Source organism: Salmo trutta, unplaced genomic scaffold (genome assembly GCF_901001165.1).
Source record: "Salmo trutta unplaced genomic scaffold, fSalTru1.1, whole genome shotgun sequence".
Lineage (NCBI taxonomy): Eukaryota > Metazoa > Chordata > Actinopteri > Salmoniformes > Salmonidae > Salmo > Salmo trutta.
The window spans coordinates 271,287-297,500 of record NW_021822697.1 but is presented as its reverse complement, the minus strand read 5'-3'; the positions used below and the strand labels follow the sequence as shown (position 1 = coordinate 297,500).

The following is a 26,214-nucleotide window of genomic DNA, read 5'->3' as shown; positions in this document are numbered from 1 at the left end:
CCAGCTGCTGGTCCATCTCTCTCTAACCTCTAGGAGACCTCCAGCTGCTGGTCCATCTCTCTCTAACCTCTAGGAGACCTCTAGCTGCTGGTCCATCTCTCTCTAACCTCTAGGAGACCTCCAGCTGCTGGTCCATCTCTCTCTAACCTCTAGGAGACCTCCAGCTGCTGGTCCATCTCTCTCTAACCTCCAGGAGTCCTCCAGCTGCTGGTCCTTCTCTCTCTAACCTCCAGGAGTCCTCCAGCTGCTGGTCCATCTCTCTCTAACCTCCAGGAGTCCTCCAGCTGCTGGTCCATCTCTCTCTAACCTCTAGGAGACCTCCAGCTGCTGGTCCATCTCTCTCTAACCTCTAGGAGACCTCCAGCTGCTGGTCCATCTCTCTCTAACCTCTAGGAGACCTCCAGCTGCTGGTCCATCTCTCTCTAACCTCTAGGAGACCTCCAGCTGCTGGTCCATCTCTCTCTAACCTCTAGGAGACCTCCAGCTGCTGGTCCATCTCTCTCTAACCTCTAGGAGACCTCCAGCTGCTGGTCCATCTCTCTCTAACCTCCAGGAGTCCTCCAGCTGCTGGTCCTTCTCTCTCTAACCTCCAGGAGTCCTCCAGCTGCTGGTCCATCTCTCTCTAACCTCCAGGAGTCCTCCAGCTGCTGGTCCATCTCTCTCTAACCTCTAGGTGTGAGTAAGTACCAAACAGAAAGAATGTCCACAGAACCTGGGATTGGAACCTTCAGAGGTCCCTACCTTCCTGGTGAGTGGGTTTCCATCTGTGTGCGTGTGTGTCTCCTTACCTTCCCGATGAGTGTGCTTCCATCTGTGTGGTTGATGAAGACTCCTCTCCTCAGACCTTCGTCATATGGCCAGTACCCTCCTTCTGGCTGGACACTGCTGATACCTGGGTCCTGTAGGGGTAGGAGAGGGTTAACACTGGACACTACTGATACCTGGGTCCTGTAGGGGTAGGAGAGGGTTAACACTGGACACTACTGATACCTGGGTCCTGTAGGGGGAGGACAAGGTTAATACTGGACACTACTGATACCTGGGTCCTGTAGAGGGACGAGATGGTTAACACTGGACACTGCTGATACCTGAGACCTGTAGAGGGAGGAGAGGGTTAACACTGGACACTGCTGATACCTGGGTCCTGTAGAGGGAGGAGAGGGTTAACACTGGACACTGCAGATACCTGAGACCTGTAGAGGGAGGAGAGGGTTAACACTGGACACTACTGATACCTGGGTCCTGTAGGGGGAGGAGAGGGTTAACACTGGACACTACTGATACCTGGGTCCTGTAGAGGGAGGAGAGGGTTAACACTGGACACTGCAGATACCTGAGACCTGTAGAGGGAGGAGAGGGTTAACACTGGACACTACTGATACCTGGGTCCTGTAGGGGGAGGAAAAGGTTTATACTGGACACTACTGATACCTGGGTCCTGTAGAGGGAGGAGAGGGTTAACACTGGACACTGCTGATACCTGGGTCCTGTAGAGGGAGGAGAGGGTTAACACTGGACACTACTGATACCTGGGTCCTGTAGGGGGAGGAGAGGGTTAATACTGGACACTACTGATACCTGGGTCCTGTAGGGGGAGGAGAGGGTTAACACTGGACACTACTGATACCTGGGTCCTGTAGGGGGAGGAGAGGGTTAATACTGGACACTACTGATACCTGGGTCCTGTAGGGGGAGGAGAGGGTTAACACTGGACACTACTGATACAAATTGACCGCAAGAAGCCCAAACAGATATAATATGACTAAAACAATCATTTCAAACCTTGTCTATTTATGCGTCGAAATACTTGGGAACAGAGTTCTTCAATTAAAATTACACACACCCCTGGGTCCTACAGGGTTAATACCCCCCCCGGGTCCTACAGGGTTAATACCCACCCCCCCTGGGTCCTACAGGGTTAATACCCCCCCCGGGTCCTACAGGGTTAATACCCACCCCCCCTGGGTCCTACAGGGTTAATACCCCCCCCGGGTCCTACAGGGTTAATACCCCCCCCGGGTCCTACAGGGTTAATACCCCCCCCGGGTCCTACAGGGTTAATACCCCCCCCTGGGTCCTACAGGGTTAATACCCCCCCTGGGTCCTAGAGGAGAGGGTTAATACCCCCCCCGGGTCCTACAGGGTTAATACCCCCCCTGGGTCCTACAGGGTTAATACCCCCCCCGGGTCCTACAGGGTTAATACCCACCCCCCCTGGGTCCTAGAGGAGAGGGTTAATACCCCCCCCGGGTCCTACAGGGTTAATACCCACCCCCCCTGGGTCCTAGAGGAGAGGGTTAATACCCCCCCCGGGTCCTACAGGGTTAATACCCCCCCTGGGTCCTAGAGGAGAGGGTTAATACCCCCCCTGGGTCCTAGAGGAGAGGGTTAATACCCCCCCGGGTCCTACAGGGTTAATACCCACCCCCCCTGGGTCCTAGAGGAGAGGGTTAATACCCCCCCCGGGTCCTACAGGGTTAATACCCCCCCTGGGTCCTAGAGGAGAGGGTTAATACCCCCCCCGGGTCCTACAGGGTTAATACCCACCCCCCCTGGGTCCTAGAGGAGAGGGTTAATACCCCCCCTGGGTCCTAGAGGAGAGGGTTAATACCCCCCCTGGGTCCTACAGGGTTAATACCCACCCCCCCTGGGTCCTAGAGGAGAGGGTTAATACCCCCCCTGGGTCCTAGAGGAGAGGGTTAATACCCCCCCTGGGTCCTAGAGGAGAGGGTTAATACCCCTGGGTCCTAGAGGAGAGGGTTAATACCCCTGGGTCCTAGAGGAGAGGGTTAATACCCCTGGGTCCTAGAGGAGAGGGTTAATACCCCTGGGTCCTAGAGGAGAGGGTTAATACCCCTGGGTCCTAGAGGAGAGGGTTAATACCCCTGGGTCCTAGAGGAGAGGGTTAATACCCCTGGGTCCTAGAGGAGAGGGTTAACGTACCAGCATCATGACATAGCGCTGTCCGTGGCTGTGCAGGTCTTTCACCATGTCAGGCAGGGTCGAGAAGGCCGCGGGGTCAAAGGTGAAGTCTAGAGAACGGTCCATGTAGTCTATATCATTCCACTGCACATCCTGCAACACACACACACACACACACACACACACACACACACACACACACACACACACACACACACACACACACACACACACACACACACACACACACACACACACAGTTATTCCACTGCACGTCCTGGAACACACACACAATGTTATTCCACTGCACATCCTGAAACACACACACAATGTTATTCCACTGCACGTCCTGGAACACACACACACAATGTTATTCCACTGCACGTCCTGGAACACACACACAATGTTATTCCACTGCACGTCCTGGAACACACACACACACACAATGTTATTCCACTGCACGTCCTGGAACACACACACACACACAACGTTATTCCACTGCACATCCTGAAACACACACACACACAATGTTATTCCACTGCACGTCGTGGAACACACACACACACAATGTTATTCCACTGCACATCCTGAAACACACACACAATGTTATTCCACTGCACGTCCTGGAACACACACACACACACAATGTTATTCCACTGCACGTCCTGGAACACACACACACACAATGTTATTCCACTGCACGTCCTGGAACACACACACACACACACACACACACACACACGTTATTCCACTGCACGTCCTGGAACACACACACACAATGTTATTCCACTGCACGTCCTGGAACACACACACAATGTTATTCCACTGCACATCCTGAAACACACACACAATGTTATTCCACTGCACGTCCTGGAACACACACACACACACACACACAATGTTATTCCACTGCACGTCCTGGAACACACACACACACACAATGTTATTCCACTGCACGTCCTGGAACACACACACACACACACAATGTTATTTCCCTTCCTGTCAAGGAAGACAGTCCCTGTTACACGCAGAAGAGAACCGTGAACACACACCGAGTCAGTCAGCAGAGCGTACCTGAGGTATTCCATAATTCCTCATGTTCTTGACGACGTCCCAGGTGGCATTGCTACTTCCGTAACCCCAGCGACAGAGATGGTACCCCAACGCCCAGTAGACTGGCATGGTGGGGTAACCTGAGAGAGATGATGGTGAGAGTCAGACAGTGATGACTTCAAGGATATGAGGAAGAAAAGGGTCCTTGTCTTTCTGTAGACTGACCTACGACCTCCAAATACTGTCCAATCACAGAGGCCGGATCGGGACCCAGAAAGACGTAGAAGTCCAGGATCCCACCAATGGTACGCCAGGTGATGGCAGGGCCCGGCTGGAGGGCCACGTCTGCAGAACCAACATTCACAAAGCATTCATAAAACACGCCATAAAGACGACATAACATCACTCAAACATCAACGTAGATTCAAGATACTGAAAATAATAGGAGCGGATATGGAATAGGCCAGTTCTTGACTCATCGTGTCCCAAGTGAACAGGAGCTAGAGTAAAAGGTAGTAATGGTAGAAATGGGACGTGGCCACTGACCCATAGCGTTGCTGTTGAGCAGGAAGAATCCATGTGCTGTCCCCGTCCCTCCCTCCTCCATGGCCAGGTAGAAGGGATGAGCCCCGTACAGGTTAGTCAGTTCCTACAGACACAGGATATAGAATAGAGTCATGGTCAGGTAGAAGGGATGAGGTCCTACAGACACAGGATATAGAATAGAGTCATGGTCAGGTAGAAGGGATGAGGTCCTACAGACACAGGATATAGAATAGAGTCATGGTCAGGTAGAAGGGATGAGGTCCTACAGACACAGGATATAGAATAGAGTCATGGTCAGGTAGAAGGGATGAGGTCCTACAGACACAGGATATAGAATAGAGTCATGGTCAGGTAGAAGGGATGAGGTCCTACAGACACAGGATATAGAATAGAGTCATGGTCAGGTAGAAGGGATGAGGTCCTACAGACACAGGATATAGAATAGAGTCATGGTCAGGTAGAAGGGATGAGGTCCTACAGACACAGGATATAGAATAGAGTCATGGTCAGGTAGAAGGGATGAGGTCCGTACAGACACAGGATATAGAATAGAGTCATGGTCAGGTAGAAGGGATGAGGTCGGTACAGACACAGGATATAGAATAGAGTCATGGTCAGGTAGAAGGGATGAGGTCGGTACAGACACAGGATATAGAATAGAGTCATGGTCAGGTAGAAGGGATGAGGTCCGTACAGACACAGGATATAGAATAGAGTCATGGTCAGGTAGAAGGGATGAGGTCCTACAGACACAGGATATAGAATAGAGTCATGGTCAGGTAGAAGGGATGAGGTCCTACAGACACAGGATATAGAATAGAGTCATGGTCAGGTAGAAGGGATGAGGTCCGTACAGACACAGGATATAGAATAGAGTCATGGTCAGGTAGAAGGGATGAGGTCCGTACAGACACAGGATATAGAATAGAGTCATGGTCAGGTAGAAGGGATGAGGTCCGTACAGACACAGGATATAGAATAGAGTCATGGTCAGGTAGAAGGGATGAGGTCCGTACAGACACAGGATATAGAATAGAGTCATGGTCAGGTAGAAGGGATGAGGTCCGTACAGACACAGGATATAGAATAGAGTCATGGTCAGGTAGAAGGGATGAGGTCCGTACAGACACAGGATATAGAATAGAGTCATGGTCAGGTAGAAGGGATGAGGTCCGTACAGACACAGGATATAGAATAGAGTCATGGTCAGGTAGAAGGGATGAGGTCCGTACAGACACAGGATATAGAATAGAGTCATGGTCAGGTAGAAGGGATGAGGTCCGTACAGACACAGGATATAGAATAGAGTCATGGTCAGGTAGAAGGGATGAGGTCCGTACAGACACAGGATATAGAATAGAGTCATGGTCAGGTAGAAGGGATGAGGTCCGTACAGACACAGGATATAGAATAGAGTCATGGTCAGGTAGAAGGGATGAGGTCCGTACAGACACAGGATATAGAATAGTCATGGTCAGGTAGAAGGGATGAGGTCCGTACAGACACAGGATATAGAATAGAGTCATGGTCAGGTAGAAGGGATGAGGTCCGTACAGACACAGGATATAGAATAGAGTCATGGTCAGGTAGAAGGGATGAGGTCCGTACAGACACAGGATATAGAATAGAGTCATGGTCAGGTAGAAGGGATGAGGTCCTACAGACACAGGATATAGAATAGAGTCATGGTCAGGTAGAAGGGATGAGGTCCTACAGACACAGGATATAGAATAGAGTCATGGTCAGGTAGAAGGGATGAGGTCCGTACAGACACAGGATATAGAATAGAGTCATGGTCAGGTAGAAGGGATGAGGTCCGTACAGACACAGGATATAGAATAGAGTCATGGTCAGGTAGAAGGGATGAGGTCCTACAGACACAGGATATAGAATAGAGTCATGGTCAGGTAGAAGGGATGAGGTCCTACAGACACAGGATATAGAATAGAGTCATGGTCAGATAGAAGGGATGAGGTCCTACAGACACAGGATATAGAATAGAGTCATGGTCAGGTAGAAGGGATGAGGTCCTACAGACACAGGATATAGAATAGAGTCATGGTCAGGTAGAAGGGATGAGGTCCTACAGACACAGGATATAGAATAGAGTCATGGTCAGGTAGAAGGGATGAGGTCCGTACAGACACAGGATATAGAATAGAGTCATGGTCAGGTAGAAGGGATGAGGTCCTACAGACACAGGATATAGAATAGAGTCATGGTCAGGTAGCAGGGATGAGGTCCTACAGACACAGGATATAGAATAGAGTCATGGTCAGGTAGAAGGGATGAGGTCCGTACAGACACAGGATATAGAATAGAGTCATGGTCAGGTAGAAGGGATGAGGTCCGTACAGACACAGGATATAGAATAGAGTCATGGTCAGGTAGAAGGGATGAGGTCCTACAGACACAGGATATAGAATAGAGTCATGGTCAGGTAGAAGGGATGAGGTCCGTACAGACACAGGATATAGAATAGAGTCATGGTCAGGTAGAAGGGATGAGGTCCGTACAGACACAGGATATAGAATAGAGTCATGGTCAGGTAGAAGGGATGAGGTCCGTACAGACACAGGATATAGAATAGAGTCATGGTCAGGTAGAAGGGATGAGGTCCGTACAGACACAGGATATAGAATAGAGTCATGGTCAGGTAGAAGGGATGAGGTCCGTACAGACACAGGATATAGAATAGAGTCATGGTCAGGTAGAAGGGATTTTTTTTAATGACGGTATTTTATGTGTTTTAATAATAAAAGTTGGAAATTGATTTGAGTAGTGCGTGACCCTAGGGTGGCAACACATATGTTCTCCATTCTGATTGGTTTATACTGTTCAAATCAACTTCAATCCCCCAAAAAGTCATAATTTTCATAAATGTATGCATTTGAGATCATTTCCACACTGCCACGTAGGGCTGCACGATATGGACAAGTCATCTGGACCTTATTTTAAACCAAATGTTGCAATTTGACTTGCGATTTAGAGCAAAACATTTGGTTAACTGTTGGAATCATGGGAATAGAATGTCTATTCTAATTCTATAGTTAGAATATAAGTGGGCATGTTGAATACAGTGTTTGACAACAAATGAAAATACCAGGGAGGAGTTATGGTGACAGGGTATTGATTGGTGTTTCCTAGGGGACCCTATAATTCATTTTTTCTTTATTTAACGAGAGAAGTCAGTTAAGAACAATTTCAGATTTTTACCTTGTCAGCTCGGGGCTTCAATCTTGCAACCACACTGATGGCCCTCTGTGGGTTCACACACACTGATGGCCCTCTGTGGGTTCACACACACTGATGGCCCTCTGTGGGTTCACACACACTGATGGCCCTCTGTGGGTTCACACACACTGATGGCCCTCTGTGGGTTCACACACACTGATGGCCCTCTGTGGGTTCACACACACTGATGGCCCTCTGTGGGTTCACACACACTGATGGCCCTCTGTGGGTTCACACACACTGATGGCCCTCTGTGGGTTCACACACACTGATGGCCCTCTGTGGGTTCACACACACTGATGGCCCTCTGTGGGTTCACACACACTGATGGCCCTCTGTGGGTTCACACACACTGATGGCCCTCTGTGGGTTCACACACACTGATGGCCCTCTGTGGGTTCACACACACTGATGGCCCTCTGTGGGTTCACCACTGTGTAAACATGTCTAAAATAGATATAAAGGCTGTATAGACACTGTATTAATGTTTCCAGAAAGGAGTGTATATATTTGGCCTAGAGAAGAGGTTTTATGTGCTGATTGAAAGAAAGTCGATAATGAGATTTTTATTCCTCTGGTCTCAGTAAGATATTACCAGTCCTCACTGTCAGAGAGTCTAGACCAGTACATATGTATCAGACACCAAGACATGACCGAGTCTAGACCAGTACATATGTATCAGACACCAAGACATGACCGAGTCTAGACCCAGTACATATGTATCAGACACCAAGACATGACCGAGTCTAGACCAGTACATATGTATCAGACACCAAGACATGACCGAGTCTAGACCCAGTACATATGTATCAGACACCAAGACATGACCGAGTCTAGACCAGTACATATGTATCAGACACCAAGACATGACCGAGTCTAGACCCAGCACATATGTATCAGACACCAAGACATGACCGAGTCTAGACCCAGCACATATGTATCAGACACCAAGACATTGACCGAGTCTAGACCAGCACATATGTATCAGACACCAAGACATGACCGAGTCTAGACCCAGCACATATGTATCAGACACCAAGACATGACCGAGTCTAGACCCAGCACATATGTATCAGACACCAAGACATGACCGAGTCTAGACCAGTACATATGTATCAGACACCAAGACATGACCGAGTCTAGACCCAGCACATATGTATCAGACACCAAGACATGACCGAGTCTAGACCCAGCACATATGTATCAGACACCAAGACATGACCGAGTCTAGACCAGCACATATGTATCAGACACCAAGACATGACCGAGTCTAGACCAGCACATATGTATCAGACACCAAGACATGACCGAGTCTAGACCAGTACATATGTATCAGACACCAAGACATGACCGAGTCTAGACCCAGCACATATGTATCAGACACCAAGACATGACCGAGTCTAGACCAGCACATATGTATCAGACACCAAGACATGACCGAGTCTAGACCAGCACATATGTATCAGACACCAAGACATGACTGAGACGGTCAATATGTGGTCTGGAGACAGGACTGGAGTACTACAACACTGCATGTCAGTGTTAGAGACGGTCAATATGTGGTCTGGAGACAGGACTGGAGCACTACAACACTACATGTCAGTGTTAGAGACTGAGACGGTCAATATTTGGTCTCGAGACAGGACTGGAGCACTACAACACTGCATGTCAGTGTTAGAGACTGAGACGGTCAATATGTGGTCTGGAGACAGGACTGGAGTACTACAACACTACATGTCAGTGTTAGAGACGGTCAATATGTGGTCTGGAGACAGGACTGGAGCACTACAACACTGCATGTCAATGTTAGAGACTGAGACGGTCAATATGTGGTCTGGAGACAGGACTGGAGTACTACAACACTACATGTCAGTGTTAGAGACGGTCAATATGTGGTCTGGAGACAGGACTGGAGCACTACATGTCAGTGTTAGAGACGGTCAATATGTGGTCTGGAGACAGGACTGGAGTACTACAACACTACATGTCAGTGTTAGAGACGGTCAATATGTGGTCTGGAGACAGGACTGGAGTACTACAACACTACATGTCAGTGTTAGAGACGGTCAATATGTGGTCTGGAGACAGGACTGGAGCACTACATGTCAGTGTTAGAGACGGTCAATATGTGGTCTGGAGACAGGACTGGAGTACTACAACACTACATGTCAGTGTTAGAGACGGTCAATATGTGGTCTGGAGACAGGACTGGAGTACTACAACACTACATGTCAGTGTTAGAGACGGTCAATATGTGGTCTGGAGACAGGACTGGAGTCATTACCGTGGGCGGTACGTCTCTAGCCCACATGGTGAGAGTGTTCCAGTGGATGTCGTGTAGGAAGGAGGAGCGGTGTTCTCCCAGCCCATAGATGTACTGACTGGACAGACTGCTGGACAGCTGGAGGAACTGGTCACAGTAGAACAGAGGTGCTACCGTGGTGTTGAGGCTGGGGGGGGCAGAGAGACACGCACAACATGAAGACAGACACACACACACAGACATTATGTTAAGTCAAAAGAAACTATCCCAATTCCCAGATTACTCCAACCAGACTACAGAGAGAGGGAGGGGGAGTAGAGACTACAGAGAGAGGGAGGGGGGAGTAGAGACTACAGAGAGAGGGAGGGGGGAGTAGAGACTACAGAGAGAGGGAGGGGGGAGTAGAGACTACAGAGAGAGGGAGGGGGGAGTAGAGACTACAGAGAGAGGGAGGGGGGGAGTAGAGACTACAGAGAGAGGGAGGGGGGAGTAGAGACTACAGAGAGAGGGAGGGGGGTAGGGCAGTAGAGACTACAGAGAGAGGGAGGGGCAGTAGAGACTACAGAGAGAGGGAGGGGCAGTAGAGACTACAGAGAGAGGGAGGGGCAGTAGAGACTACAGAGAGAGAGAGGGAGGAGTAGAGACTACAGAGAGAGGGAGGGGCAGTAGAGACTACAGAGAGAGGGAGGGGCAGTAGAGACTACAGAGAGAGGGAGGGGCAGTAGAGACTACAGAGAGAGGGAGGGGCAGTAGAGACTACAGAGAGAGGGAGGGAGTAGAGACTACAGAGAGCGAGAGGGAGTAGAGACTACAGAGAGCGAGAGGGAGTAGAGACTACAGAGAGCGAGAGGGAGGGGGAGTAGCGACTACAGAGAGCGAGAGGGAGGGGGAGTAGCGACTACAGAGAGAGAGAGGGAGGGAGAGTAGCGACTACAGAGAGAGAGAGGGAGGGAGAGTAGAGACTACAGAGAGAGGGAGGGAGGGAGAGTAGAGACTACAGAGAGAGAGAGGGAGGGAGGGGAGAGTAGAGACTACAGAGAGAGAGAGGGAGGGAGGGGGAGTAGAGACTACAGAGAGAGAGAGGGAGGGAGGGGGAGTAGAGACTACAGAGAGAGAGAGGGAGGGAGGGGGAGTAGAGACTACAGAGAGAGAGAGGGAGGGAGGGGGAGAAGAGACTACAGAGAGAGAGAGGGAGGGAGGGGGAGAAGAGACTACAGAGAGAGAGAGGGAGGGAGGGGGAGAAGAGACTACAGAGAGAGAGAGGGAGGGAGGGGGAGAAGAGACTACAGAGAGAGAGAGGGAGGGAGGGGGAGAAGAGACTACAGAGAGAGAGAGAGGGAGGGGGAGTAGAGACTACAGAGAGAGAGAGAGGGAGGGGAGTAGAGACTACAGAGAGAGAGAGAGGGAGGGGGAGTAGAGACTACAGAGAGAGAGAGAGGGAGGGGGAGTAGAGACTACAGAGAGAGAGAGGGGGAGGGGGAGTAGAGACTACAGAGAGAGAGAGGGGGAGGGGGAGTAGAGACTACAGAGAGAGAGAGAGGGAGGGGGAGTAGAGACTACAGAGAGAGAGAGAGGGAGGGGGAGTAGAGACTACAGAGAGAGAGAGAGAGGGGAGGGGGAGTAGAGACTACAGAGAGAGAGAGAGAGGGAGGGGGAGTAGAGACTACAGAGAGAGAGAGAGGGAGGGGGAGTAGAGACTACAGAGAGAGAGAGAGGGAGGGGGAGTAGAGACTACAGAGAGAGGAGAGAGGGAGGGGGGAGTAGAGACTACAGAGAGAGAGAGAGGGAGGGGGAGTAGAGACTACAGAGAGAGAGAGAGGGAGGGGGAGTAGAGACTACAGAGAGAGAGAGAGGGAGGGGGAGTAGAGACTACAGAGAGAGAGAGGGAGGGGAGTAGAGACTACAGAGAGAGAGGGAGGGAGAGTAGAGACTACAGAGAGAGAGAGGGAGGGAGAGTAGAGACTACAGAGAGAGAGAGGGAGGGGGAGTAGAGACTACAGAGAGAGGGAGGGGAGTAGAGACTACAGAGAGAGGGAGGGGGAGTAGAGACTACAGAGAGAGGGAGGGGGAGTAGAGACTACAGAGAGAGGGAGGGGGAGTAGAGACTACAGAGAGAGGGAGGGGGAGTAGAGACTACAGAGAGAGGGAGGGGGAGGGTAGAGACTACAGAGAGGGGGAGGGTAGAGACTACAGAGACGGGGAGGGTAGAGACTACAGAGAGGGGGAGGGTAGAGACTACAGAGAGAGGGAGGGGGAGTAGAGACTACAGAGAGAGAGAGGGAGGGAGAGTAGAGACTACAGAGAGAGAGAGGGAGGGAGAGTAGAGACTACAGAGAGAGAGAGGGAGGGGGAGTAGAGACTACAGAGAGAGGGAGGGGGGAGTAGAGACTACAGAGAGAGGGAGGGGAAGTAGAGACTACAGAGAGAGGGAGGGGGAGTAGAGACTACAGAGAGAGGGAGGGAGAGTAGAGACTACAGAGAGAGGGAGGGGGAGTAGAGACTACAGAGAGAGGGAGGGGCAGTAGAGACTACAGAGAGAGGGAGGGGGAGTAGAGACTACAGAGAGAGGGAGGGGGAGTAGAGACTACAGAGAGAGGGAGGGGGAGTAGAGACTACAGAGAGAGGGAGGGGAGGGTAGAGACTACAGAGGGGGGGAGGGTAGAGACTACAGAGAGAAGGAGGGTAGAGACTACAGAGAGGGGGAGGGTAGAGACTACAGAGAGAAGGAGGGTAGAGACTACAGAGAGAGGGAGGGTAGAGACTACAGAGAGAGGGAGGGTAGAGACTACAGAGAGAGGGAGGGTAGAGACTACAGAGAGAGGGAGGGTAGAGACTACAGAGAGAGGGAGGGTAGAGACTACAGAGAGGGAGAGTAGAGACTACAGAGAGAGAGAGTAGAGACTACAGAGAGAGGGAGAGTAGAGACTACAGAGAGAGGGAGAGTAGAGACTACAGAGAGAGGGAGAGTAGAGACTACAGAGAGAGGGAGAGTAGAGACTACAGAGAGAGGGAGGGTAGAGACTACAGAGAGAGGGAGGGTAGAGACTACAGAGAGAGGGAGAGTAGAGACTACAGAGAGAGGGAGAGTAGAGACTACAGAGAGAGGGAGAGTAGAGACTACAGAGAGAGGGAGAGTAGAGACTACAGAGAGAGGGAGAGTAGAGACTACAGAGAGAGGGAGAGTAGAGACTACAGAGAGAGGGAGAGTAGAGACTACAGAGAGAGGGAGAGTAGAGACTACAGAGAGAGGGAGAGTAGAGACTACAGAGAGGGAGAGTAGAGACTACAGAGAGGGAGAGTAGAGACTACAGAGAATAACTCATGCGTACAGCACAGCTCCTGTGGACGTTCTCTTAACGATGATGCCAAATGGCTCATTGGACAGCTCCACAGAGTAGGCGGGACTAGAAGCCTTCTCTGTGGTCTTGGGCACGGCGATTGGCACCTCGAACCGCGACTCAGACGGGTCGGTGATCTGAACAGAACAAAAGAGAGATGAATGATATGACGGCCAAAGATCCCAGAGATCTGACACAGGGACTGAATTCATGTGTGTGTGTGCACTTCTGCCTATGTGTGTGAGCATTAATTTGTGTGTGCGCACAGTACATTCATGTGCGTCAGTATGTATGAATGCATGTATTGATGTGTGTGTATGTACAGTACATTAACGTGCGTCAGTATGTATGAATACAGGTATTGATGTGTGTGTATGTACAGTACATTAACGTGCGTCAGTATGTATGAATACATGTATTGATGTGTGTATGCAGTACATTAACGTGTGTCAGTATGTATGAATACAGGTATTGATGTGTGTGTATGTACAGTACATTAACGTGTGTCAGTATGTATGAATGCATGTATTGATGTGTGTGTATGTACAGTACATTAACGTGCGTCAGTATGCATGTATTGATGTGTGTGTATGTACAGTACATTAACGTGTGTCAGTATGTATGAATACAGGTATTGATGTGTGTGTATGTACAGTACATTAACGTGTGTCAGTATGTATGAATACAGGTATTGATGTGTGTGTATGTACAGTACATTAACGTGCGTCAGTATGTATGAATACAGGTATTGATGTGTGTGTATGTACTGTACATCCATGTGCGTCAGTATGTATGTATTGATGTGTGTCCTCACCCTGACTCGGAGCCTGTGGTCTGTCTCATAGAGGAGCTCCAGATGTAAGGTCAGAATGTCTTTAGGGTAGTAGGTCTTCACCGTCTTCACCAGTGTTCCTGTCTGACCCAACTCTGTGGCCTTTACAGACACCAGGGAGTAGGAGGGGAACCCAGGAGGGTAGAAACACCAGGGAACACCATTCCTCCCCGGGGCGGAGGAGGAGGAGGCAGGGATGAAGCAACAGTTCCTCGCCTCACACAACTCCCTGGTCACCACCACCCCTCTCTCTGGGTAGCAGTCAAACCTCCAGGCCTCTGGGACCACTCCACAAGCCTGGGGCTCTGGTAGGGCTCTACCCCCGTCTCCCCCACCCGTCCCTGGGGAGCCCCTGGGCGGCGGGGCCCTGTGGGGGACGCTGTTGGAGGGGGCTTGGAGCCAGAAGATGGTCACCAGAAGCCAGAGGCCACAGACCAGGAGCAGCAGGGAGCCCAGGGAGATGAGGGCCGTGGTGGCAGAACAGGAGGGCCTCCGAGGCAGCAGGGGGCGCTCTGTCTCCTCTGGGTCCTTCCCCTGAAATCAGAACTACAGTTACAGTTTGACTGCAATACTACATAGTAGAGTACAAGACAGTACAGAACACTAGGTGTAGTCTGGGTAAGAAAGTAAGCCATGCAGGAGCCTTGGCTTGTGCGAGTCAGAACGGCTCATAGGCTCCTGCCCCTGCAGCGTGATGTACAGTCCACCCCCTAGACAGGCTCCTGCCCCTATCTCCTGCCCCTGCAGCGTGAGGCAGCTTGATGTACAGTCCACCCCCTAGACAGGACACAAGTCTATCATCTGAGTGCCAGTCTGTTTCTGCAGCATGAGGCAGCTTGATGTACAGTCCACCCCCTAGACAGGACACAAGTCTATCATCTGAGTGCCAGTCTGTTTCTGCAGCATGAGGCAGCTTGATGTACAGTCCACCCCCTAGACAGGACACAAGTCTATCATCTGAGTGCCAGTCTGTTTCTGCAGCGTGAGGCAGCTTGATGTACAGTACACCTCATAGACAGGACACAAGTCTATCATCTGAGTGCCAGTCTGTTTCTGCAGCGTGAGGCAGCTTGATGTACAGCCCACCCCCTAGACAGGACACAAGTCTATCATCTGAGTGCCAGTCTGTTTCTGCAGCGTGAGGCAGCTTGATGTACAGTCCACCTCCTAGACAGGACACAAGTCTATCATCTGAGTGCCAGTCTGTTTCTGCAGCATGAGGCAGCTTGATGTACAGTCCACCCCCTAGACAGGACACAAGTCTATCATCTGAGTGCCAGTCTGTTTCTGCTTTTTTGTAAAAAAACGCAGAGGTGCGAAGCAGTTGAGGTAATATGTACATATACAGTACCAGTCAAAGGTTTGGACAGAACTACTCATTCAAGAGTTTTCTTTAATTTTTACTATTTTCTACATTGTAGAATAATAGTGAAGATATCAAAACTATGAAATAACACATATGGAATCATGTAGTAAGCAACAACAAAAAAAGTGTTGAACAAATCCAAATATATTTGAGATTCTTCAAAGTAGCCACCCTTTGCCTTGATGACAGCTTTGCACACCCTTGGCATTCTCTCAACCAGCTTCATGAGGTAGTTACCTGGAATGCATTTCAATTAACAGGTGTGCCTTCTTAAAAAGTACATTTGTGGAATTTCTTTCCTTCTTAATGCGTTTGCGCCAATCAGTTGTGTTGTGACAAGGTAGGGGGGTATACAGAAGATAGTCCTATTTGGTAAAAGACCATATTATGGCAAGAACAGCTCAAATAAGGAAGGAGAAACGACAGTTCATCATTACTTTAAGACATGAAGGTCAGTCAATCAGGAGAATGTCAAGAACTTTAAAAGTTTCTTCAGGTGCAGTCGCAAAAACCATCAAGTGCTATGATGAAACTGGCTCTCATGAGGACTACCACAGGAAAGGAAGAACCAGTTACCTCAGCTGCAGAGGATGAGTTCATTAGATTTAACTGCACCTCAGATTGCAGCCAAATAAATGCTTCACAGAGTTCAAGTAACAGACACATCTCAACATCAAATATATTTTGATTTGTTTAACACTTTTTTGGTTACTACATGATTCCATGTGTTATTTCATAGTTTTGATGTCTTCACTATTATCCTACAATGTAGACAACAGTAAAAATAAAGAAAAACCATTGAATGAGTAGGTATGTCCAAACTTTTGACTGGTACTGTAGGTTGGGGTAAAATGTGACTAGGCACTACATGACAATACATTATTATACATGACAGAATCCCACAAGAGTGTTAGGTAGTTCTCACCTCCTCCATCTCCTGTACAGGAGCCTCCTCTGAAGCAGCAGCGTTGGAGAACTGGACATCCTCTGGGCTCAGTCTCTTATAAGACACCATCTACACAGAGACCAGGACCAAGTGGAAGGATGAGGACACCACAGACACCCGTCACAGGTAGCGGCATATCAAATCCAGTGTTTGGTTTACAGATGTTGTAAAGGCTTGTGAACACAAATCTCTAGTAAGCCGACGGTATCATATAGTTAGATAAGATTGCATTCATAGCTTCATGAATCGGACAGTGCCGAATAGCCTTGCTAGACTTCGAACCCGTAGATAGCTAACACAACCGTTGCTGCAAATGCCAAAGGTTAATTTAGCTGGCCACCTCGGTTGGGGATACTAGCGGAGTTTACACAACTCCACGATATCGTATTGCAGGGATTTAATAAACAAAAACTAGGCTGCGGAGGTAATAACGTTACCAAGACAACTTGCTAGTAGTATCCCTCTAACTTAGCTTGCGTGCCGTTTACCAAAGTATCCACAATACATGTGTTATTAATTTAACGTCATATAGCACATGATGGCGAAGCTAGGACAAGGAATTGTAAGGACAGTAACATTAGCTGGTTAGCCCTGTAGCCAACATTAGCTTGTTTGTTGGCGTAGCTAGCTAACGTTAGTTTGAATCCCTTGGATAAGAGGTAAAAGCAAACGACACCACGAGAGTTGCTTACCTCGACTGTTTGACTCGGAAGCGAGGGGTTTTCACAAATAATAATACACGTTCCCTCGATGTAGGTTTTCAAAACTTGGCTAGCATGCCGTCGTCTCTCCTTCCATAAACAAGTTGTTGTCCTCTCAGGCTTCTGTTCTTCTTCGTTGAATTTAACGGCGGTCGGCATTCACCGTTAATGGTGCCTTACCGCCACTTACTGTACTGGAGTGTGGGCCAGAGAAACGGAAGAACTAAATCAAATCTGCCAGCCCTGTGTCTCTAAAAAAAGAAAACAAAAGATTGGATACTATATCTGTCGAGGTTCTACCCAATTAACTCTTTACACTTTGTGCCCAGGCAAGTCCCAGGCAGTGACGTCAAAGATGGTGGACAGATGATGTCCCACTCAGGCTGTTCCCCATTGAAACAAAACATTCAGTTCCGTTCTGCTCAACAGGTTGGCTCTCCCTTAGACACCAATGCATCAGCAGCTAGAGCTAGTCTGCGAAGTTCATTAACCATATATGGACCAGAAAAAAAACTGGTTGTGGGGTTGCTTCAGTCTCTGCTGAGGTGCTTTGACCAGGCAGAAAATGGCTGCCTGGCTTGTAGCGCTGTTTGTGTCAAATCAGAGACTGAGCTGAGCTGAAACATCATCAGTATTGGGAATAATTCTAATGTTAAGTATGTGGCAGCATGCACATTAAATGTATGAATGCCAATATATCAAATAATATGTTCTGAAGTGATTTGGTTTTCCTATCAGATGTAATGACTTATTCAACCGGCTGTTTCCCACCCCAAGACTGGTAAAACAGGGTTTCAACTCGAGTAGGGAAACCCTGAGGTAAACGATGGCCTCCTCACTTCCATCTCTTCCTGCCATCCTCCCCGACTTCCTCTGTACTTGGAATAGATGCTGCCCTGTTTCTCTATTCCACTACTCCTGCAATCTCTGTACCATTACTGCCCATATCAGTCCCTAAAGCCTCTGCATTGCTTATTGAAATCTCCACTTCCACCTCCCCTCCCATTTAGCCAGCACATCAACTACCTCATTCCCCTCCACATGGGCTGGGACTCAAGCACATCTCACCTGTATACCCATTGGTCTCTCTTCCTAGAGCTGGCCACCAAGCCAGAGTCCGGACTTGAACCCGATTGAACATCTCTGGAGAGACCTGAAAATAGCTGTGGCGCAATGCTCTCCATCCAACCTGACAGAACTTGAGAGGATCTGCAGAGAAGAATGGGAGAAACTCCCCAAATACAGGGGTGCCAAGGTTGTAGCGTCATACCCAAGAAGACTTGAGGCTGTAATCGCTACCAAAAGTGCTTCAACAAAGTACTGAGTAAAGGGTCTGAATTCTTATGTAAATGTGATATTTCAGTTTTGTATTTTAATACATTTGCAACAAAAATTCAAAAAAACTGTTTTTGCTTTGTCATTATGAGGTATTATGTGTAGATTGTTGATGAATACTTTCCGAATGCATCATTTTTTGAAAGGTCTGGCTTTAAATGTACTCTAGAACGCACAAGGTGCGATGTAGAAACTGGGTAGTTCATCATCAGTTCCTGTTGTCATGTCAGTCATTACATACCTTGGAAAACTATTTATAACTGGTCAGAAATGTCCAGATCAACTAGTTGGTTTTTTAGCACATAGATATTGTTGTCATTTTTTTGTCACTCAAATTAATACATATTAGACATGGTAAATGTATAGAATTGCAAGAAAATGTGCTTTAAAACAGCAACATTTTCTTTGCACCCCGATGACAAAATGTGTAGAATTTGCAGGAAACACACTTTAAACCTGCAAAATCCTCTCCACCAACAACAGGCGTGTGAAAGGTGGACACAAGTAGTGTGGCATGTCATACCTTTTCTGGCCAGACAGCATCAAATACATGGGCTACATATAGTAAGACAGAGGGGCGCTGTTTCGCTGGCTAGTTTCAGCAGAGAGGAAGAGGTGAAGAGAGAGGGCTCGCACACCAACATTTGTCCTGAATAAGCCCAATGCGTTTCTATGTGCATAATATGCAGACCTAAACTTGTCGCCTGCGTTCCCGCATTTGGGACGACGATTCACATTGTTAGGGTGGAGACATGAGCATCTCGTCATTATTTACAGATCTCTGGTTTCAGCCATTTGCTAATAAGATAGGTAAATTGGCAGGTGCGCCGTTTGGATTCTGGCTTCCCCTAAAGTAAATGTATCTTTTGTTAAAATTATATAATTACTCCTCCTGTCTAAGTAAAATCATTCAAAATACTTTACCAGAGAGCTTGACTTAGCCACAGAGGATCATTACCAGAGAGCTTGACTTAGCTGTGGATTGTTTCAAATCACAAGCGTATAGGCATATACCTATTGGGGAAGCCAGTAGTTTGGGCAGTGCGCCTGGTAACAGGCCTAGCTGATTATTGAGTTGTGTCTGTCAGTAAATAGCATCTAAAATGTGTGAAGATCATGTGTCTTGAGTTTAACGTTGAGACAAGAAGAAGGGGAGGGGGTGTGGGGAAGGTATGGGTGTCTCTCTCCAGAATGCGCTCCACGGTCTCCTGACAATTCTTCCACATATATTGGTTCATTGTGCAAATTGTTTGCCCCTTGATTGTTTATTTTGATAAATTCCCCTTACATATGTAACCAGTAGGCATAGTAAATGTTAATCTCTGTCTTTCGGTTACTTAGATTTCTGTTAATGCATGTATTACAGTCATTTACCCTTCTCAGAGTGGAAACTTTCTTTGCAGAGTTCACAACCTGCTACACTTGTGAGAAACAACTTTATTTCATAACCATCATTCAGGAGTTTAGTCCATGTTTGAATTGTCTTTATTTCATAACCATCATTCAGGAGTTTAGTCCATGTTTGAATTGTCTTTTATTTGGAGTGCTCCATGTGAGCAAGTGTGGTTTCTCTGTCCTGATAATGCTGAGGGACCTATTTTTTATTTATTTAACTAGGAAAGTCAGTTAAGGACAAATTCTTATTTACAATGACAGCCTCCCCCGGCCAAACCCAGACAACACTGTGCCAATTGTGTACTGCCTGATGGGACTCCCAATCACAGCCAGATGTGATGCAGCCTGGATTCGAACCAGGGACTGCAGTGACGCCTCAAGCACTGAGATGCGGTGCCTTACACCACTGCGCCACTCAGGCGATACAACATTGCACTTCACTAGCAACAGCTCAAGTCAAGACAGATAGAAAGGGAGGCAGACATGCAGAGTAGATGCAGTAGAGAGATCAATGTGATTGAAAGAACCTGAATATATCAGGATATTCTGTTGTTATCTGTGGGCTTTAGGCCTCTATGTGTTTTACTCAGTTGATGATAGAAGTTATAGTCCTACTGCTGCATTGGGCCTAATAAAGGCCATCTAAGAGTTCCATGTGCTCATTCCTTTAGCCACCAATTGATCACGGTGGAATCAGTGTCCATTTGGCAAAGGCTGGTGCTCTTGTGTTAGTTGAATTTTTAACAATAATTTTGAGAAAATTTTATTATTGAAGTGGAATTGTTACACAAAAATGATCATATGTGGCACTGAACAAAAATATAAACGAAACATGCAACAATTTCAAAGAGGATCAGAAAACCAGTATCTGGTGTGACCACCATTTGCCCTAATACATCGTCAGCCTTCGCATAGAGTTGATCAGGCTGTTGATTTGTGGCCTGTGGAATTTTGTCCCACTCCCCTTAAAATGGCTGTGTGAAGTTGCTGGATATCGGCAGGAACTGGAACACTCTGTCGTACATGTCAATGCAGAGCATCCCAAACATGCTCAATGGGTGACATGTCTGGTGATTACGCAGGCCACGGATGGACGGACATTTTCAGCTTCCAGGAATTGTGTACAGATCCTTGCGACATGGGGTTCGAACCAGGGACTGCAGTATTATCATGCGGAAACATGAGGTGATGGTGGTGGATCCACATGATGCCATACACATTATATGCCATCTGCCCGGTACAGTTAAAACCGGGATTAATTCGTGAAGAGCACACTTCTCCAGCGTGCCAGTGGCCATCGAAGGTGAGCATTTGCCCACTGAAGTCGGTTACGATGCCGAACTGCAGTCAGGTCAAGACCCTGGTGAGGATGACGAGCACGCAGATGAGCTTACATGAGATGGTTTCTGACAGTTTGTGCAGAAATTATTCAGTTGTGCAAACCCACAGTTTCATTAGCTGTCCAGGTGGCTGGTCTCAGACGATCCACAAGGTGAAGAAAGGTCCTGGGCTGCCGTGGTTACAAGTGGTCTGTGGTTCTGAATGTTTTGCCAATTTTAAATTCTCTGGCAACAGCTCTGGTGGACATTCCTGCAGGCAGCATGCCAATTGCACGCTGCCTCAAAACTTGAGACATCTCTGGCATTGTCTAGTGTGACAAAACTGCACATTTTAGAGTGGCTTTTTATTGCCCCCAGCACAAGGTGCACCTGTGTAATGATCCTGCTGTTTAATCAGCTTCTTGATATGCCACACCTGTCAGGTGGATGGATTATCTTGGCAAATGAGAAATGCTCACTAACAGGAATGTAAACAAATTTGGGCTAAATAACCATATGGAACATTTCAGAGATCTTATTTCAGCTCATGAAAGATGGGACAAACATTTTGTATAGGTAGCATTTTTTCTTTAACCTTTATTTAATTAGGCAAGTCAGTTAAGAACAAATTCTTATTTTCAATGACGGCCTAGGAACAGTGGGTTAACTGCCTTGTTCAGGGGAAGAACGACAGATTTTTACCTTGTCAGCTCGGTGATTCGATCTTGCAACCTTTCGGTTACTAGTCCAACGCTCTAACCACTAGGCTACCTGTCACCCTGATAGGATAAATGACAAGACTCCCCAAACTTAAAAGTGTGTTGTGAAATCTGTTGAGAATCTATTGTCATGTTTTAAAAATCGTATGACTGCCTTAATTTAACCGGAGTCCAGGAAGAGTAGCTGCTGCCTTGGCAGGAACTAATGGGGGTCCCTAATAAATACAAATGTATTCTGTCCAGGTCAGTCTAGAATAACCAGCATAGTGTCAATGTGTTCTGTCCAGGTCAGTCTAGAATAACCCGCCTAGTGTCAATGTGTTCTGTCCAGGTCAGCATAGTGTCAATGTGTTCTGACCAGGTCAGTCTAGTATAACCAGCCTAGTGTCAATGTGTTCTGACCAGGTCAGCATAGTGTCAATGTGTTCTGTCCAGGTCAGCATACTATAACCAGCCTAGTGTCAATGTGTTCTGACCAGGTCAGCCTAGTATAACCAGCCTAGTGTCAATGTGTTCTGACCAGGTCAGCCTAGTGTCAATGTGTTCTGACCAGGTCAGCATACTATAACCAGCCTAGTGTCAATGTGTTCTGTCCAGGTCAGCCTAGTATAACCAGCCCAGTGTCAATGTGTTCTGTCCAGGTCAGCCTAGTATAACCAGCCTAGTGTCAATGTGTTTTGTCCAGGTCAGTCTAGTATAACCAGCCTAGTGTCAATGTGTTCTGTCAAGGTCAGTCTAGAATAACCAGCCTAGTGTCAATGTGTTCTGACCAGGTCAGCCTAGTGTCAATGTGTTCTGACCAGGTCAGCCTAGTGTCAATGTGTTCTGTCCAGGTCAGTCTAGAATAACCAGCCTAGTGTCAATGTGTTCTGACCAGGTCAGCCTAGTGTCAATGTGTTCTGACCAGGTCAGCATAGTATAACCAGCCTAGTGTCAATGTGTTCTGACCAGGTCAGCCTAGTGTCAATGTGTTCTGACCAGGTCAGCCAACTGTCAATGTGTTCTGACCAGGTCAGCCTAGTGTCAATGTGTTCTGACCAGGTCAGCCTAGTGTCAATGTGTTCTGACCAGGTCAGCCTAGTGTCAATGTGTTCTGTCCAGGTCAGTCTAGTATAACCAGCCAACTGTCAATGTGTTCTGACCAGGTCAGTCTAGTATAACCAGCCAACTGTCAATGTGTTCTGACCAGGTCAGCATGGTATAACCAGCCTAGTGTCAATGTGTTCTGTCCAGGTCAGCATAGTATAACCAGCCAACTGTCAATGTGTTCTGACCAGGTCAGCATAGTATAACCAGCCTAGTGTCAATGTGTTCTGACCAGGTCAGCCTAGTGTCAATGTGTTCTGACCAGGTCAACTTAGTGTGAACCTGAAGGCCCCCAGCCTCTACAAGTTTCTCCCATAAAACCTCAAGCCTGCTTCATCTCCCACCTTCCTCCTCTACAGAGAACATGAATCCCCACATTAATACCCAACGCTCTACCTCCTCAATGGCTTCCTGTACCTTCCTGGCTGTGTATGATGCCCCTCTTCCCTAAGGCCCCATCACCTGCAAATAGAGACCTTCCAATATCCGACCGTACCTGAGAGTAAACATCATTAATGATGACTGAGAACAGAAGAGGACTAATCACACACCCCTGCGGTGTACCATGATCCACTATGTAGCTGCTCGATAGAGACTTCCCCACCCTGACCTTTATCCACTATGTAGCTGCTCGATAGAGACTTCCCCACCCTGACCTTTATCCACTATGTAGCTGCTCGATAGAGACTTCCCCACCCTGACCTTTATCCACTATGTAGCTGCTCGATAGAGACTTCCCCACCCTGACGTTTATCCACTATGTAGCTGCTCGATAGAGACTTCCCCACCCTGACCTTTATCCACTATGTAGCTGCTCGATAGAGACGTCCCCACCCTGACCTTTATCCACTATGTAGCTGCTCGATAGAGACTTCCCCACCCTCACCTTTATCCACTATGTAGCTGCTCGATAGAGACTTCCCCACCCTCAGCTTTATCCACTATGTAGCTGCTCGATAGAGACTTCCCCACCCTCACCTTTATCCACTATGTAGCTGCTCGATAGAGACTTCCCCACCCTGACCTTTATCCACTATGTAGCTGCTCGATAGAGACTTCCCCACCCTGTCTTTATTCACTATGTAGCTGCTCGATAGAGACTTCCCCACCCTGACCTTTATCCACTATGTAGCTGCTCGATAGAGACTTCCCCACCCTGACCTTTATCCACTATGTAGCTGCTCGATAGAGACTTCCCCACCCTGACCTTTATCCACTATGTAGCTGCTCGATAGAGACTTCCCCACCCTGACCTTTATCCACTATGTAGCTGCTCGATAGAGACTTCCCCACCCTGACCTTTATCCACTATGTAGCTGCTCGATAGAGACCTCCCCACCCTGACCTTTATCCACTATGTAGCTGCTCGACAGAGACTTCCCCACCCTGACCTTTATCCACTATGTAGCTGCTCGATAGAGACTTCCCCACCCTGACCTTTATCCACTATGTAGCTGCTCGATAGAGACTTCCCCACCCTGACCTTTATCCACTATGTAGCTGCTCGATAGAGACCTCCCCACCCTGACCTTTATCCACTATGTAGCTGCTCGATAGAGACTTCCCCACCCTGACCTTTATCCACTATGTAGCTGCTCGATAGAGACCTCCCCACCCTGACCTTTATCCACTATGTAGCTGCTCGATAGAGACTTCCCCACCCTGACCTTTATCCACTATGTAGCTGCTCGATAGAGACTTCCCCACCCTCACCTTTATCCACTATGTAGCTGCTCGATAGAGACTTCCCCACCCTGACCTTTATCCACTTGTACGTTCTTCCTTCTAGCTACAACAGATCAAGCTTGATTAGCAACCCCTCCTTTCAGATCATATCATACACCTTCTCCACATCAAACAAAGACAGCCACAACCTTCCCCTTCTTCACCTGGGCCTTCCTGACCTCTGCTTCTAGGCAGACCACTGGGTCCCGTAGTTCCCCTTCAATTCTGTGGCTATACTAACCTCCTACTCTCCAGAAAGTTGGTTTGCCTCTGTAATCAACCTTAAACACGACGATTAGGGCTATTGACCGATAGCTTGATTGCCCTCGTTGGCTGCTCCCCTGGCTTCTGGATTGGCACCACTACTCCCTCGTTCCAGTACAGACTCCATGACATTATCCAGCGCCTCGTCACGGAAACGGGCCAACATGACATAGCACAGCTCATCCTGCTCAGGTGAAGTTGACCCAAGAGACAACTGGCTTGTCTGATGCCTCTTCTAATGCCTCTAAGGTATTTCAGACGGTTGCTAGGTGACCTTGTTACCGAAGACTGGCTGTTTTTTATGATTGCGTTTTGCTTTTCATGTATTGTTGTGTATAACAACGTGTATTTTAAATGTATAGTTGAATGTGTTGATGTGTATTGTGGTGCTATCCAGGGCTCATCTGGGAAAGAGACCTTGGTCTCAGCTTCGACTCCCTGTCAAAATAAAAGGTACAAAAAAATTAACCCAGCCTTGCCTATTGCCCTCTTCATCTCTGCCATAGTAGGGTGCTCCCCTCTCGTTCTCTCTCTCCTTCTGACAGAGGAGAAACGCTTTAGCCATCGTCTCCGCTTCCTCATCTGTTACTGCCATATCCTCCCACTCGTCATCACAGGATCCTATCCCTTCTGACCCCACTCATCCTCTTGATCATCCCCCACACTTCTCGCCCTTCCAATGCTAGCCTTGTGTATACGGTATGAAAGTGATCTGTCGTTTTCCAGGAAGTAGCCTTGTAGTCTATTCACCTTCGTAGGAGTTTTGAATGGTTTTGAATGGTTTTCATTATAAAAACATCATCAAATGCATCTGGGAGAAGTACATTCATCCACAAACAAGAATATAATCTGAATGCTGATTGGCTGACAGCCTTGGTATATTAAAGCAATAAGGCCCGAGGGGGTGTGGTATATGGCCAATATACCACCAAGTTTATAATCTTTCACAAATTTGATGAAAGAATTGTCAAAGCCCATTCAAAAAAGATTAGGTGGGGACAGGACCCCGGAATCATGACGCAGGATGACGCCACCTGCACATGGCATTTCCAGACTGATTACCGCTGTAGCCAATCAGAATGCAAGCTCCCGAGACCTCTGGGTGGTTGTACCAGGCTAGATCCTCTCCACTAAAACCAGAAACCACATATGTTGAGAGGTGTTGTAATG

General features: G+C 48.0%; 1 protein-coding gene across 1 annotated transcript in view; it reads right to left on the bottom strand.

Annotated features, from left to right (window-relative positions):
- Positions 1–17,375, bottom strand: part of LOC115183747 (lysosomal alpha-glucosidase) — a 37,380-nt gene extending 20,005 nt beyond the window's left edge. Inside the window, exons 1-10 of the mRNA XM_029744841.1 lie at positions 17,193–17,375; positions 16,480–16,569; positions 14,171–14,722; positions 13,348–13,493; positions 10,040–10,205; positions 4,522–4,624; positions 4,201–4,320; positions 3,997–4,115; positions 2,944–3,075; positions 789–899 (exon numbers count right to left, since the gene is read on the bottom strand). Of these exons, the coding sequence (XP_029600701.1) occupies positions 789–899; positions 2,944–3,075; positions 3,997–4,115; positions 4,201–4,320; positions 4,522–4,624; positions 10,040–10,205; positions 13,348–13,493; positions 14,171–14,722; positions 16,480–16,569; positions 17,193–17,360 (1,707 nt within the window). The 5' untranslated portion in view covers positions 17,361–17,375. The remainder of the gene's footprint in view (positions 1–788; positions 900–2,943; positions 3,076–3,996; positions 4,116–4,200; positions 4,321–4,521; positions 4,625–10,039; positions 10,206–13,347; positions 13,494–14,170; positions 14,723–16,479; positions 16,570–17,192) is intronic.
- Between the last annotated feature and the right edge of the window lie 8,839 nt (positions 17,376–26,214).